This window comes from Balaenoptera physalus (assembly GCF_965194825.1).
Source record: "Balaenoptera physalus genome assembly, chromosome: X".
NCBI classification, from domain to species: Eukaryota; Metazoa; Chordata; class Mammalia; order Artiodactyla; family Balaenopteridae; genus Balaenoptera; species Balaenoptera physalus.
In genome coordinates, this window is record NC_138903.1 from 28,878,995 (window position 1) to 28,896,488 (window position 17,494).

The 17,494-nt window shown below is 37.1% G+C and overlaps 1 protein-coding gene across 5 annotated transcripts in view; it reads right to left on the reverse strand.

The window, feature by feature from the left end:
* DMD (dystrophin) overlaps positions 1-17,494 on the reverse strand; it is a 2,259,822-nt gene that overhangs the window by 458,300 nt on the left and 1,784,028 nt on the right. For all 5 annotated transcript variants that reach the window (XM_082446317.1, XM_082446321.1, XM_082446320.1 and 2 more), the window contains one exon: positions 10,728-10,960. In XM_082446317.1, coding sequence (XP_082302443.1) covers positions 10,728-10,960 — 233 coding nt within the window. The remainder of the gene's footprint in view (positions 1-10,727; positions 10,961-17,494) is intronic.

A 17,494-nucleotide genomic window follows, 5' to 3' on the forward strand; every position in this document is an offset into this window, starting at 1 on the left:
TCTTTGCCGATTCTTTATTCAATACAAGTGCCTGTGGTTCAGATTTAGTGGTGAATTACCCTGAACACCTGGCCAAGATGACTTGAAAAAAGACTATAATTTGTTTAGCACAGGCAATCAGAGACCAGTAGTAGAAAAAATAACAGTATCAAATGGCCACCTAAATCCTACCTATTGATAACATTACAGTTATCCATTGCCACAACCTGTCCCCAGATCTGCCAGCCACAACTCTCTATCCCCAATCTCTCTCTATCCTTCTCCCCTTCCATCCCTCCTTCCATTTTCCCTATTCTTCCCTCTCTCTCTTTTTTTCCTATTCTTCCCTCCTTCCTTCCCTCCTCTTCCTTTCGTTCCCTCTTCCCCTTCCTCTGTCTCTCCTTCTTTCCTTTCCCTAAGGGTCATATTTAATCATAACTTTCAGAGAAAAACTCTAGACATATTTTCTCCTTCATTGGATAGATTATGTCAGTAAAAGAAAACTGTGGATAACTGTCACAACAATTTTATTTCAGAGCTATTTTACTTAAACATGTGATGAAATAGGAAAAGCATTTTTTTATCAGATTTCTCTGACACTAAACTATAAATTACAAGTCATCCTCTGCTATTAATTCACAATTTTAGAAAATAAACTTAGAGCTTCATGTATGTTTTACTTTTAAAGGCTTAATTTGCATATTTCACACACATCCCTATTCCTCTACAATACAGTGGTATAATTTTTACTCTAAAATTAAGCAGTCGAGCTGCTTAATTTTTTAAATGGCTACATTTAACAATCTTTTAAAAATTATAGCTGTAATTTTAACTTCCATTTTTTGCTTAATGTAATTCACTTAGTAAAAATTATTTTCATTTCTAAATGGTAGCAGCCCCCTGTTTTCTAAAATAAGAATTTAATTAAACAATTTATGCTAAAGGAGAACAGAAACTTAGTATCAAATGTGTGATTTTTCAATTCAAGGTCTAGAACTATGAAAAGCTAACTTATTCAAATGCCGTGTCCTTATTCCCTTTCTGGGGACTATATTTTAATCACTGCATGTCTAAAGTTTGATCTGAAGTTAATAAATTCGAAACTAAGTTTTCCCAGAGTCATAAGATGTTTTATTACATCATCTCTAATTTCTGAGGCTCCACAGTGACAATTAAAATCCCCCAGCCCTAATCTCTGTTAAAAATGAAGCTTCTTTATCACATTTCATTCACATTATCCATAAAGCAATCTACATTTTTTATATTGTAATTTTTTATTGTGAAATATGTGTAAATATAAAGCTCTAAATATTTAACAATATATTCAAGATTGAGTCATTATTGCAATATTTGGAGCAAAATTGATTAGAACAATATGAAATATGAAAAATAATTATTAACGAAGAATAACATTTTGTTGTACTATAAATGCATCCTCTTTTTTTTTATTACTTATCTCCATGATATCATTTTATTTATTTATTTATTTGTAAACATCTTTATTGGAGTATAATTGCTTTACAATGGTGTGTTAGTTTCTGCTTTATAACAAAGTGAATCAGTTATACATATACATATGTCCCCATATCTCTTCCCTCTTGCGTCTCCCTCCCTCCCACCCTCCCTATCCCACCCCTCTAGGTGGTCACAAAGCACCAAGCTGATCTCCCTGTGCTATGCGGCTGCTTCCCACTACCTATGTATTTTACGTTTGGTAGTGTATATATATCCATGCCACTCTCTCACTTTGTCCCAGCTTACCCTTCCCCCTCCCTGTATCCTCAAGCCCATTCTCTAGTAGGTCTGTGTCTTTATTCCCGTCTTGCCCCTAGGTTCTTCATGACCATTTTTTTTTTTTTTAGAGTCCATATATATGTGTTAGCATATGGTATTGGTTTTTCTCTTTCTGACTTACTTCACTCTGTATGACAGACTCTGGGTCCATCCACCTCACTACAAACAACTCAATTTCGTTTCTTTTAATGGCTAAGTAATATTCCATTGTATAAATGTGCCACATCTTCTTTATCCATTCATCTGTTGATGGACACTTCAGTTGCTTCTGTGTCCTGGCTATTGTAAATAGAGATGCAATGAACATTGTCGTACATGACTCTTTCTGAATTATGGTTTTCTCAGGGTATATGCCCAGTAGTGGGATTGCTGGGTCATATGGTAGTTCTATTTGTAGTTTTTTAAGGAACCTCCATACCGTTCTCCATAGTGGCTGTATCAATTTACATGCCCACTAACAGTGCAAGAGGGTTCCCTTTTCACCACACCCTCTCCAGCATTTATTGTTTGTAGATATTTTGATGATGGCCATTCTGACAAGTGTGAGATGATATCTCATTGTAGTTCTGATTTGCATTTCTCTAATGATTAATGATGTTGAGCATTCTTTCATGTGTTTGTTGGGAATCTGTATATCTTCTTTGGAGAAATGTCTATTCAGGTCTTCTGCCCATTTCTGGATTGAGTTTGTTTTTTTTGATATTGAGCTGCATGAGCTCCTTGTAAATTTTGGAGATTAATCCACTGTCAGTTGCTTCATTTGCAAATATTTTCTCCCATTCTGAGGGTTGTCTTCTCGTCTTGTTTATGGTTTCCTTTGCTGTGCAAAAGCTTTCAAGTTTCATTAGGTCCCATTTGTTTACTTTTGTTTTTATTTCCATTTCTCTATGAGGTGGGTGAAAAAGGATCTTGCTGTGATTTATGTCACAGAGTGTTCTGCCTATGTTTTCCTCTAAGAGTTTGATAGTGTCTGGCCTTACATTTAGGTCTTTAATCCATTCTGAGTTTATTTTGGTGTATGGTGTTAAGGAGTGTTCTAATTTCATTCTTTTACATGTAGCTGTCCAGTTTTCCCAGCACCACTTGTTGAAGAGGCTGTCTTTTCTCCACTGTATATTCTTGCCTCCTTTATCAAAGATAAGGTGACCATATGTGCGTGGGTTTATCTCTGGGCTATCTATCCTGTTCCATTGATCTAGATTTCTGTTTTTATGCCAGTACCATACTGTCTTGATTACTGTAGCTTTGTAGTATGGTCTGAAGTCAGAGAGCCTGATTCCTCCAGCTCCGTTTTTCTTTCTCAAGATTGCTTTGGCTATTCGGGTTCTTTCGTGTTTCCATACAAATTGTGCAATTTTTTGTTCTAGTTCTGTGAAAAATGTCATTGGTAATTTGATAGGGAATGCACTGAACCTGTAGATTGCTTTGGGTAGTAGAGTCATTTTCACAATGTTGAGTCTTCCAATCCAAGAACATGGTATCTCTCTCCATCTTTTGTATCATCTTTAATTTCTTTCATCAGTGTCTTATAATTTTCTGCATACAGGTCTTTTGTCTCCATAGGTAGGTTTATTCCTAGATAATTTATTCTTTTTGTTGCAATGGTAAATGGGAGTGTTTTCTTAATTTCACTTTCAGATTTTTCATCATTAGTGTATAGGAATGCAAGAGATTTCTGTGCATTAATTTTGTATCCAGCTACTTTACCAAATTCATTGAATAGCTCTAGTAGTTTTCTGGTAGCATCTTTAGGATTCTCTATGTATAGTATCATGTCATCTGCAAACAGTGACAGCTTTACTTCTTTTCCAATTTGGATTCCTTTTATTTCTTTTTCTTCTCTGATTGCTGTGTCTAAAACTTCCAAAACTAGGTTGAATAATAGTGGTGAGAGTGGGCAACCTTGTCTTGTTCCTGCTCTTAGTGGAAATGGTTTCAGTTTTTCACCATTGAGGATGATGTTGGCCGTGGGTTTGTCATATATGGCCTTTATTATGTTGAGGAAAGTTCCCTCTATGCCTACTTTCTGGAGGGTTTTTAACATAAATGGGTGTTGAATTTTGTCAAAAGCTTTTTCTGCATCTATTGAGATGATCATATGGTTTTTCTCCTTTAATTTGTTAATATGGTGTATCACGTTGATTGATTTGTGTATATTGAAGAATCCTTGCATTCCTGGGATAAACCCCACTTGATCATGGTGTATGATCCTTTTAATGTGCTGTTGGATTCCGTTTGCTAGTATTTTGTTGAGGGCTTTTGCATCTATGTTCATCAGTGATATTGGCCTGTAGTTTTCTTTCTTTGGGACATCTTTGTCTGGTTTTGGTATCAGGGTGATGGTGGCCTCGTAGAATGAATTAGGGGAGTGTTCCTCCCTCTGCTATATTTTGGAAGAGTTTGAGAAGGATAGGTGTTAGCTCTTCTCTAAATGTTTGATAGAATTCGCCTGTGAAGCCATCTGGTCCTGGGCTTTTGTTTGTTGGAAGATTTTTAATCTCAGTTTCAATTTCACTGCTTGTGATTGGTCTGTTCATATTTTCTATTTCTTCCTGGTTCAGTCTCGGAAGGTTGGGCATTTCTAAGAACTTGTCCATTTCTTGTGGGTTGTCCATTTTATTGGAATAGAGTTGCTTGTAGTAATCTCTCATGATCCTTTGTATTTCTGCAGTGTCAGTTGTTACTTCTCCTTTTTCATTTCTAATTCTATTGATTTGTGTCTTCTCCCTTTTTTTCGTGATGAGTCTGGCTAATGGTTTATCAATTTTGTTTATCTTCTCAAAGAACCAGTTTTTAGTTTTATTGATCTTTGCTATCGTTTCCTTAATTTCTTTTTCATTTATTTCTAACCTGATCTTTATGATTTCTTTCCTTCTGCTAATGTTGGCGTTGTTTTGTTCTTCTTTCCCTAATTGCTTTAGGTGTAAGGTTAGGTTGTTTACCTGAGATGTTTCTTGTTTCTTAAGGTAGGATTGTATTGCTATAAACTTCCCTCTTAGAGCTGCTTTTGCTGCACCCCATAGGTTTCAGGTCATCGTCTTTTCATTATCATTTGTTTCTAGGTATTTTTTGATTTCCTTTTTGATTTCTTCAGTGATTTCTTGGTAATTAAGTAGTGTATTGTGTAGCCTCCATGTGTTTGTATTTTTTACAGATTTTTTCCTGTAATTGATATCTAGTCTCATAGCATTGTGTTCGGAAAAGATACTAGATACGATTTCAATTTTCTTAAATTTACCAAGGCTTGATTTGTGACCCAAGATATGATCTACCTTGGAGAATGTTCCATGAGCACTTGAGAAGAATGTGTATTCTGTTGTTTTTGGATGGAATGTCCTATAAATATCAATTAAGTCCATCTTGTTTAATGTATCATTTAAAGCTTGTGTTTCCTTACTTATTTTCATTTTGGATGATCTGTCCACTGGTGAAAGTGGGGTGTTAAAGTCCCCTACTATGATTGTGTTACTGTCGATTTGCCCTTTTATGACTGTTAGTATTTGCCTTATGTATTGAGGTGCTCCTATGTTGGGTGCATAAATATTTACAATTGTTATATCTTCTTCTTGGATTGATATCTTGATCATTATGTAGTGTCCTTCTTTTTCTCTTGTAATAGTCTTTGTTTTAAAGTCTATTTTGTCTGATATGAGACTTGCTACTTCAGCTTTCTTTTGATTTCCATTTGCATGGAATATCTTTTTCCATCCCCTCACTTTCAGTCTGTATGTGTCCGTAGGTCTGAGGTGGGTCTCTTTTAGACAGCATACATATGGGTCTTGATTTTGTATCGATTCAGCCAATCTATGTCTTTTGGTTGGAGCATTTAATCAATTTACATTTAAGGTAATTATCAATGTGTATGTTCCTATTACCATTTTCTTTGTTTTGTGTTTGTTATTGTAGGTCTTTTCCTTGTCTTGTGTTTCCTGCCTAGCGAAGTTTCTTTAGCATTTGTTGTAAAGCTGGTTTGGTGGTGCTGAATTCTCTTAGCTTTTGCTTGTCTGTAAAGCTTTTAATTTCTCCGTCAAATCTGAATGAGATCCTTGCTGGGTAGAGTAATCTTGGTTGTAGTTTTTTCTCCTTCATCACTTTAAATATGTCCTGCCACTCCCTTCTGGCTTGGAGAGTTTCTGCTGAAAGATCAGCTGTTAACCTTATGGGGATTCCCTTGTATTTTATTCTCTGGAGCTCGTTTAGGTGGTGCTCTGAATCCCCTCTCCTCGCACACCCCGAAACAATGGTCTCTTGCCTCTTAGGCAGGTGCAGATTTTTTCCCGGACTCCCTCCCGGCTAGCCGTGGTGCATTAGCCCCCTTCAGCCTGTGTTCATGCAGCCAACCCCAGTCCTCTCCCTGGGATCCGACCTCCGAAGCCCGAGCCTCAGCTCCCAGCCCCAACCCGCCCCGGCAGGTGAGCAGACAAGCCTCTCAGGCTGGTGAGTGCTGGTCGGCACCGATCCTCTGTGCGGGAACCTCTGAGCATTGCCTTCCACACACCTGTTGCTGTGCTCTCCTCCGTGGCTCTGAAGCTTCCCCCCCGCCACCTGCAGTCTCCGCCCACGAAGGGGCTTCCTAGTGTGTGGAAACCTTTCCTCCTTCACAGCTCCCTCCCCCAGGTGCAGGTCCCATCCTTATTCTTTTGTCTCTGTTTTTTCTTTTTTCTTTTGCCCTACCCAGGTACAAGGGGAGTTTCTTGCCTTTTAGGAGGTCTGAGGTCTTCTGCCAGCCTTCAGCAGGTGTTCTTTAGGAGTTTTTCCACATGTAGATGTATTTCTGATGTATTTGTGGGGAGGAAGGTGATCTCCACGTCTTACTATTCCGCCATCTTGAAGCTCCCTCGCAATCTATATTTTTTTGAGAACCAACTACTGTATGTGCAGGTGTCAAACAAACTTATATTTAGAGTACTGGGGCATAAATAGTTTTATTTCAGGTCTCCATATTGCAAAGTTAAAATAGATAAACATATTGCTTACATTGGGAGGAGTGGGGAGGAAATGATCTCTCCCCCAGTGTAAGGAGCTTTGGAAGGAAAGGGTTTTAAATCAACGTTCTCTGCTCTCCTCTAGCTAAGAGATGGGGGTGTGAGCCAAGCATGGTCAACTGGACTCCTCCCAGGACTTTAAATTTTGAACAGTTACACAGTATAAAGCAAAAGAGGATCACAAAGAGACTCAAGTAGTACCTGCTAACTAAATGCCCAGGCATACTCAGGTCCGTTTTCTTTTTCTAGGTCTTTTTCCATTGCCTTCAAGCTAATTACAGTGTTTACTTTCTGCTTGATTTAATCAGAGGGTGCTTTCTGTTGCTTGCATGGAGAGAAACCTACCTAATGTGCAACTACACTACATTTGATGATTTTACTTCTCTGTTTAAAATCCTTTCAAGGTTGTTACCACCTGCAGGCCATAATCAAAACTCCTTAGTCTGTATTGTAATAGTTCTGCATGGTGGCTTATTTTATAACGTATTAACGCATTAAATCATACAAATTTGTAACAGATAAAAATATCAAATCACTAGGTTATACACCTGAAACTATTATAATATTGTATGTCAATTATAATTTTTTTAAAACCCTCCTTAGTCTGGCAAGGAAGGGTCCCCATTTTTTAGTCCTACCCTTCTCTATGCAACCTCATAAATTTCTTCCTCATCCCCTCAGTTTCAGCCAGATGGAATCACAATTTCTATCACATACTGCACTGTTTACTTCAGTGAAAAGCACAGTTCCTTCTGCCGGATCGCCTTTGTCATTTTATCTACCTGGTTAATTTCAAGTTGTTCTTTAATGCTTGGCTTAGGTTTTGTCTTCTTCAAGAAGCTTTTCCTGACATCTCTTCTCCTCCTTGGCTTAGTTAGATGTCCTCTCCATGAAGTAAGTCCCTAGACCATCGCCCAAGGATTCCCAGGGAAGTGGAAAACTACAGTGTCTAAGGGTGGGGATTCTGGAACCAGACTGCTTAGGGTCAAATCTCATTGCTATCTTTTTACTACCTGACATTGAGCAAGTTACTTACAACATTACTTACACAAGCACTGACTGTGCTTTAGTATAAATCTCACAGTGTTGTTGTAAGCATGAAATGATACACACAAATTATTTAGGTCAGTGACTAGCATCATTAATGCTAAGTATGTGCTAGGTATTATCCTGAAATTTATTTCTATCACAGTGCTATTATTGCTTTTTATTCCCATCATCTTCTTTAATCTGTGCATTCCTATCTTATCTAACTCTGTATTTCCCAGGCACTTAGTAGTCGCTCAATAAAAATTTACTAAAAGAATATATGAGGAAATAGACATTGATAGTGTTTTACAGTTTATAAAGCACATGTGGAACACTGCATCATTTCTCACACCTCAAACAGTAAAATTAGAATTGCTTTAAAACTCTATATAGAGGAAATATTTCTTTCCTGATGTTACAATCAATACTTCCCCAAACTCACCTCTCTTTTTTATACCCCTCCACACACACACATTTGTTTAATGTTTATTTAGGGTCATTTTACTGACCAGTTAGTGACTGTAGCTATACAAGGCAGGAATTGACAATATCTTTATAATTTTTTTTAATATAAGGGGAAGAAGCAGGAAAATCATCCCCACTATTTAGCAAGAGAAGAGAGATTACAGGTGTATATGTGTATGTGTGTGTGTGTGTGTGTGTGTGTGAACATTTATAATACAGTTGACCCTTGAATAACACAGGTTTGAACTATGCAAGTCCAATTACATGGGGATTTTTTTTTCAATAAAAATACAGTCGGCCCCCCGTATCTGCAGATGGAGAATCCACAGATGCAGAATCCACAGATATGGAGGGCCAACTATGGGACTTGAGCATCTGCAGATTTTGTTATCCATGGTGGATTCCAGAACCAATCCCCTGTGGGACTGACAACTGTACTGGCTTTCTGTGACCCTAGACATGGCACTTGAACTTCTCCTCTGAATTACTTTTGGACCTGTAGTTAAAGACTATCACTTTGAAGAGGCATCAAACGTTTTACAAAGGAGTGTGGACTATCTTTCCCACTCTAGTATCTAGTGGCTTTTACAGGAGGCCATAATGTCATTAGCAGAATGGGGTCCAGGTGTGGAAATGAGCTCTTATTTTCATGTAATATTATTATATGACATACAGTTTGCACAACACAAATACCATGAATAGGCAGACTTACATAGTTTGCTTAGAACCTAATATTAATTACTAACATTAGTTGAATACTTGCAGTAATCAAGGCAAGATGGGAAGCATTTTCATGTGCTACCTAATTTAATCCTCATGACCACCTATAAGGAAGATAGTATCATTATCCACATTGTATAGATAGATGACCTCAGGTTCAGGGAGGCTGAATAACTTACCCAAGGTCACACAGCTATAGTAGAGGAGCCAAACTTTAAACCCATAGAATCTAATTTCAAAGCCCATGCTTTAAACATTATAACATACTGTCTCCTCTGGTTAGGAATAGTCCCGGAAGTACTGGAATAGCTCAATATGATATTGTGAAAGAATGTACCTCTTGTTTCTTTATGTATCAGCACACTGCAATTGTAAAATGCTTAGCTTTGTGTCTGACATACACTATATATTCAAATACACATATATATCACCAAATGGTAGCCACATTTACAGTTAATACTGGCAGGCAGTATACATAGTAAGAACACAGGCTTAGGCACCAAACAGACTTGGATTTGAATCTTTGCTCTGCTACTTATTAGGAGTGTGACATCTATGAGTTTCAGTTGCTTTTTTGGAAAAATTTGGCTACTAATACTTGTTATAAAGCAGTAGTAAAACAAACTATACATATATATTTATATAATATTTACATATCTTTATATTCACACATATCCAACACTATATGGTGTATGTGAATCCTTTGTGCCTTGTACCCAGAAGAGGAAACCAAGATCCAGAGCATGATTTGACTACAATCATGCCATTTGCAAATGAGAAAAAATTACCACTGAATTCAGGTCCTCTGAGTCTAAGATTAAGACACTTTAAATGCAGGTTGTTTACTATTAAATTATTTTCATTCTTACTGAATTGCTGAAGTTCATTTTAAAAAGAAATCTGTCTGCCCTAGTCCCTGTTTTTACAAAAAGTAGTTCTATAACAGCTAAACAACTTCAGTACAATTTATTACTTCTTTAGAAAAGACTTGAACATCATTTACAAGTGAAAAAACTATAGCATATAAACCTTTCAAATCTACTTTTCTTATTCATTCAGAAATATAAAAGATATATAGTATATTTGTTTTAGCTAAGTAAACCATATTTATGTCAATGTATTCTGATGTCTCTCACTGATGTCATAATTTTGCAGAATGGATTCCAATGAGGCTGAGAAATGCAATCGTTGTATTAAAAACATGTTTATTTGAGTATGGCATTAAATAAATATGAATATTAAGATCTAAGGTATTTAAAAATATATTATGTTTTGTTACTTTTCTCTTTTTTTATTTGTAGCTTATTTTCAATTATCCTTATCATTGGAGGAGGAGAATCGGCACGGACAACTCAGAAGAGTGAATAACCAATTCCCAGATTATTATATTTGATTCTGTAATATATTATGGCTGCAGAGTGCCAAAACAAACAGTTCAAATGTAAACAGCTCAAATGAGCTATTTATTTGATATAAAATAGGTTTTAAAAATACCAGTTGTTTAGTGAATTTAATTAAGCCAACTATACTTTAAGGGCTAAGCTTTTTTACTTGTATTATTCCTTTGTAATTTATGGTTGTTTTAGACAACTGCATTAATTTGTTTCCTTGATCATACTTAGACTGAACAGAGTTGAGAGAGTAGTGTGTTGGCTAACAGAGAAGAGCTACCTAAAAACTGGTGGGAAATGACTTGTGGAAAATCTTCACTTTAAAGATAAACCTCTGCCAGCTTTTCTCTTTTTTCCCCCATACCTTCTGCTTGATGATCATCTCGTTGATGTCTTCAAGATCACCCACCATCACCCTCTGTGATTTTATAACACGATCAAGCAGAGACAGCCAGTCGGTAAGTTCTGTCCAAACCCGGTTGAAATCTGCCAGAGCAGGTACCTCCAACAGCAAGGAAGATGGCATTTCTAGTTTGGAGATGGCAGTTTCCTTGGTAACCACAGGTTGTGTCACCAGAGTAACAGTCTGACTAGGAGCTAAATTTTTTTTTTCAAAAAGGAAAAAAGAAAAAAAGAAAAATTAGAAACACAAGAAGCCGATTTCAATCATAATAAAACTAATTTAAGGGTAACAATTTGAGCCAAAGTATTATTTATGATATTATAAATATAATTTGTAAATTATAAGTAGAATTTATAAATAAATTATAAAGTATCCTAATGTGGATACTTTATATAGTACCACGATAGAAAAATTCAAAGTTTCCAACTTTTCATTAATATACATTTAACAATCTTTCAAAATGATTTTGATTATCCTCACAGCTGAGCAATTGATTTAATTTAAAAAGTCCTTCTCAATAACAATTATACAGGTTGTGGAATTGGTAAAGAAAAATATAAAGTATTCAGGCTTTGCCAGGTGAATAAGTTTTACTTATTTTTTTCATTCAAGGGGAAGAAAAAAGTAAAGATTGGATAAGATCTTATTTAGAACTTATGATTTCCTTGAATAGGAAGTAAATTAGTTTGGAGGTGGACTCTAGGGAAATCAAAGCCAATGAAATGTTCTTGTCTTTGCTCTGTATTTTATACTGGGAGCAGCTTATATATTTTTTCCTTTTCTTTCAGACTGGTAATAAAGTGGCTAGCACTGAAGAAAACCCAAGCTACATTATTTTTGGAAAATCAGAGCTAGGAAAGTTTTTCCACTTGGATAGTGAAACACTGTTTCAAGGTTATTAAGAAATACTAAATTAATATGAATAGTGATGAACACTGTAGTGTAAGGTAGCACATGGTAATAGTTAAGATCTGAAGTTCTGGAGTGAAAACACCTGGGAGAGAATCCTTCTCTGTCTTAGGAACTCTGTGACCTTGGTTAAGTGACTAAACTTCTCTAAATTTCAGGTTTTCTCTTCAGCAAGGAGGGATAATGACAGGATAAATGTCAAAGGGGCAGTTGTACAGATTCAATGACTAATACAAGAAATGTACATAGAACAATACCAGAAAAATAACAGGAAAAATATTAGCATAGTTCTGGACACTAGTAGGTAATACTGTTAGGTATTACTATTTTTATAAATATCTGATAAATAAGAAGCACAGTGATAAACAAATATGGTAAGAAGTTAGAGATAAGGGGTCAAAATCCGTAAAATATTTGGGGAAAACTCAGTCAAAGGTCTTGTGTGGCCCTATATGTACTGAAGGGGGTTGAATTTGCTGGTGTGAATTGCTACTAAATACCAACAGCTTGATTATCGAAGGTGAGTGAAGAAGGGCAAGAAATGTCAGGTCTAGTTTATAGGCAATGGCCTCTGGAGCCTAATATATCCAGGAGACTGGTAGCAAAGAAAGAGTGGCCTATATAGTTCAGAAGGGAAGCTTTGAGGGAAAGCTGCAAAACACAACATCTCAATGGGAAGCCTGAGAGGCATGGATGACAAGAGAACTGTTCTAGAAACATGAAGAAAGTGTGCCATACTGGCATTCCATTCTGAGGTGGCCATAAATTACTTTTCATGGTTATATTGCTTTCTGCCTTTTTAAGGTTGTCTTTTTGTTAGAGAAGATGATGAAAGAAATGGAGGAAAGTCTCTTGCCTCTCAAGCTTCTTGGGGAGAACAAGAGGTTCCTACAGATGGAAGAAATAATCTTGAACAAGGTAGAAAGAAAAAAAGTGAGGTGTCAGATGGAATAAAAAACTAATGCCAAGAAGTAATGACTTCAGGACAATGATACTGAGGAGACAGAGAAGAAATAGTTTCCTGAAGCTATCTCACTACTCTGAGGCTTTTTCTAGAAAGAATGAAACATAATCTGAAGCAGAAATAGCATCCTGTGATCCAACAGTCTAGTAGGAGAAAGCATGGGAGCCAATAGGACCTAGCAATCTTAAAAGGGATTCCAAGAGAGGAGCTGAATCCCTGGAGAGAATGCATGGGTGAGGATGAAAAGAGAGCTAAATTAAAATATCACTGTAGGAGCTAACTGTGGAATGTCTAGCTGACTAGGAAATATGGACAAATTGTTCTGAAAATAGATAACAACAGATACTCAGGCAACATACAGTATTTTGGGAGGATTTCAAGGTTCTGGGAAGTGTCAGACAAGGCTTTTTTTTTTTTTTTTAACTTGACTTATTGAAAAATTCACCCTCAAAAGAAAGCAGGAATGCGATTTTTTTCTCTAGACTTGCTTGTGACCAACAAAGAAGTGCTTAATGAAGTGGAAATGATCACGTCATCTTAAATTTCTCTACAATGAAGGACGAGAATGCAGAGAATCATCAGACTTCAACTGTTTTCTGGAAAACACATTGGGGCGGGGGTGGCGTGGAGGGAAAAGTCTATTGAAAAGAAAGGCTAGGACCAGAGATCGAAAAACAGAATGTTTTAAGATGACTAAAAAGTACAATTAATATTGGGATGATAAATCACAAAATTCTCCAATGAGGAAAAAGTATCACCAAGTAGAAAGACAGCTGAAACAGATTCAGAGGAGAGTTGAGAGGTACAGCAATGCTGCCATCTGTGCCCTGGTCATGGGCAAAGGATCTGATTTATGGACCAGTCAGTCAGGCCATGGCTGGTCTTGTCTCCTCCAGTTCTCAACACCTGAAAACATCTTTATACCAATGGGGAAGGGAGGAGGAACTTTCCATTTTGCTCACTGCTTTATCTCCTGCACCTCCCACAGGTTCTAGAATCTAGTAGGTGCTCAACTGATGACCTCTGAATAAATGAATGAAACAAACAAACAAAAAAAGTCTATGCACAGCAAGATTTTCAGTAAACTTAGAGGCCTTCTATCCAAGGCGAGTGCTAAAAGAGAACATCTAAAGACAGTTTCTCGAAGCCTAGAACACAGAACATGCCAAGGCTCTTGCTGTTCAGGTGATTTTAGCTATTTTAAGAACAAGAAAATAATGAGCCACTGCTTGGGGAAGGCAATGGAAAGTCAAATATTAAAGGGAGAAAAAAGAACCAATCAATTCTTATGTTCCCTACTTTTCTATCAAGGTGGGGGGGGAAGCAGGAAACAACACTGGATCAAGAAGCAGAGTATAAAACAGACTATCTAAGGCTAGACTGTTGGATTTAAACCCTTGCTCTGCCATTTTTTAGCTGTGTAACCCTAGGCAGGTTACTTAACCTCCCTGAATCTCCATTTACTCCTCTTTAAAATGGAGATTATAATAGTACTTCCCTCACAGAGAGCTGGTCTTACCATTTCCTAGATATACAATCTTGGACAAGATTACAGGCATCTGGAGGTAAGGGATTATACCACGCTTGCTAAACTGAACTTTTCTGAACCTCAGATTATTTACCCGCATAATGAGGAAAACAGTACCAATCACATGGAATTGTTCTAATTAGTATTTTATGAATTGATTTGTGTAAGTCACCTCCTAGCGTGTGTATTTGTGTGTTTTTTCCTCCTCCTTTCCCTTTTGCTGCTCAGTGTTTATTGGCTGCTCACTTTCTAAATTAGCATGGCTTTCCATGTCCTGTGCTCTTAGAACCAGACTTCATATTCCAGCTTCATCTCCCTCCATTCTTCCCATGCTTCCCCACACCTCAGTCTCTATATGGCATTCTCCCATTAGCACAGACCATCTCACCCTTTCGTGCCCTTCCATATGCTCTATATTCTTCTTGAAAACTCCTCTCCCTTCCTCAGACAAAAGTCTCAATTCCTTTTCAAATACCAACTCTAGATTTCTATGTTTTGTGGAGGACCAGGGTAAGTTTATAACTAAAAATCTCTATGAGGCATAGAATTACACCATTCTTTTGGGTCTTAAACACTTTGAATCTTTTACATTTTATTACTGAAATCTAATCATCACGAGGAAGAACAAAATCTTGCACCATTATTAGGGCTGGGGAATTTTAATTTTATTTGTAATATGGCTAGAGGGTAGCGGATAGTACTTGAGAGCTGGGTTCTAAATTCCAGAAACCTTGGGTCTCCTAGAGAAAAAAAGTGCTATAACATGAAGTAGAAAGAGGCTAACCTCCATCTATTACACACATTTTATTAAGGTCAATTCTATCTACAACACTACTTGAAATATTTCATTCTTCCTAAAAAGACTTGTCTCTAGATCCATGTATGTGCACATATTTTAATTTTTTTATTAAGCAAGATGCTTCAACGGAGAAATTTTGAGGTCCTGAGAACATTTTTTTAAATAAATTTATTTATTTTATTTATTTATTTTTGGTTACTTTGGTTCTCTGTTGCTGTGCGCAGCTTTCTCTAGTTGCGGTGAGCGGAGGCTACTCTTCGTTGCAGTGCGCGGGCTTCTCATTGCTGTGGCTTCTCTTGTTGTGGAGCACGGGCTCTAGGTGCGTGGGCTCAGTAATTGTGGCTCGCAGGCTCTAGAGCACAGGCTCAGTAGTTGTGGCGCACGGGCTTAGTTGCTCCGCAGCATGTGGGATCTTCCCAGACCAGGGCTCAAACCTGTGTCCCCTGCGTTGGCAGGTGGATTCTTAACCACTGTGCCACCAGGGAAGCCCGAGGTCCTGAGAACATTTATCATATTTTATTATGTATATCATATATTGACTCATACTGCATATTCAGATGCCTCTACTTTTATCTAAAGAGAAAAAAAAATTAGGTTGTTTCTTTTCCACTGTCCTTTTACTAGAAACAAAAGCAAATCACCTCATTAGGTAAAGTGTGGGCTGGTCGGATCTGTAAGGAGGCAGTTTAAGTGGTTTTGTCCAGACTGAGCCACAGAATCTTGACACCAAGGGTCAGGCAGGGATATTTAGTCATTCCATGGGAGTTTTCTGTTAACTCCATAATTTAAAAGATGGAAAGAGGATTTGTTGAGAGTTCTCTCAACCCATAACCCTAATCAGGGAAGGAGTTAGGATACATAAACGACTACACAGAATCTGAAGCACGAAGTTCTAGGATGGGTTTCTAGGTTCTCTTCCTTAAGGAGCATGGAAAATGGCTTCCCCTCCAGCCGGCAGGGATCCTTTCCTCCGTGCCCCGTTTAACGCCCATACAGTTTGATCTGCTTGCCTGGATGTCTGCATGTTGCCTCAGGCCACTGTCCAGGGTCGCAAAGAGTTGGCCCTAGGAATGGCTGCTTCAAATCTCTGCTTCTTTAACCATCACCGAGACCAAGGTCATTCTTCTCAAGTCCGATGGAGGAAGCATGTCTTCCAGCATGGGGTAAGGCGGAAAACAGTCCTTAAGGTGTCACACTATTAACCGTCCCTCCAGCAACAGAGGCTAGTGTCCTTGGTTAATCAATTCATGTCAGAACCACATGTATTACAATGTGTATCACTAAGCCAGGTAGATAGATACACACATCATATATATGTGTATATGTGAACAGATATGTGCACGCACACACAGACACACACACACACACAGAGCCTGTATAGTCTGACTACTAATGATTGTAGCAAAACGTGTTTCACATGTGTTCGTTAGAAAATTAAGATAACTCTACTAGAAATTGTATTTTCCTTCCACAGTTAAGCATACAAAAAGTCAAACTCAAAATTGCTGAAAGGAATCAAGTTTGGCACACCAGAATAGTAGTATGAGTAACAGTAGGTGTAATATACTATTGCAAACCACAGCTTTGCTCTGAGTATTTTGTTAATTAAAAGGTGTTGGCTTTAGGAGGGAACTCTCATTTTTTCAAAAGTGTTTGAAGAATATTTCTCTAGTCTAAAATTTTAATTGGTTTCGAGGGTACATGATTAGTCAGACTAATAGCTTTACTTAGAGCTTTAGAGGAACTACTAAATCTTTTAAGAAACACACAATGTGTTTGGAGTACTTCCTTTGAAGTATTCACACGTGGTTTTTCTGTAATTGACAGGTCTCCTTTGGTTGATAAGAAAGCAAGGAACACATATTCTATTTCTAGCTTTGTTGTATGAATGTGGGTAATTTTTTTGTTTACTTTGATATTGGAAAAATCAGTCAACTGACGAAATGATAAATTATTGGACCCACACTAACACAGATATCTAAAAAGTACCATTTTGTATATGTGGTTAAATTGAATTACTATCTAATACTAGAGTTATAGGAAAGATTGTTTTAGCTACTTATCCATATCACCAATAGATAAAATAACCATTCTCCATGTAAGCAACATGGGAAAATAGTTTTCTTCATGAATATTTAAAAGGATGGCATGTAGCCTAATGAAACATGTACAAGAAAGTACATGTTACCAAAATTAGAAATCATGCATGGACTCAAAAAGAACCTCACTTCTCTCTAAATATTTGTAGTCTGTAGGTACATGTGGAAAATTAGAAACAAATGTTGTGAACCCACAAACATTTATTTTTCTCTATATTCTTTCTCATCATTCTAAAGAGGAAATAATATATATGATTCAACTATCATCAATTATTTACATTTTAGCACAATAAGGGCTTGTGCTATACATGGACGAGTCCTAGAGAACTGGAAGTCAAAGATTCATGATAACCAACTATATTTCTGGATTTTAGAAACAAATTTTTTGGGTTTAAGAGCCATAGACTTTTAAAGCTTAGTGATGCTACT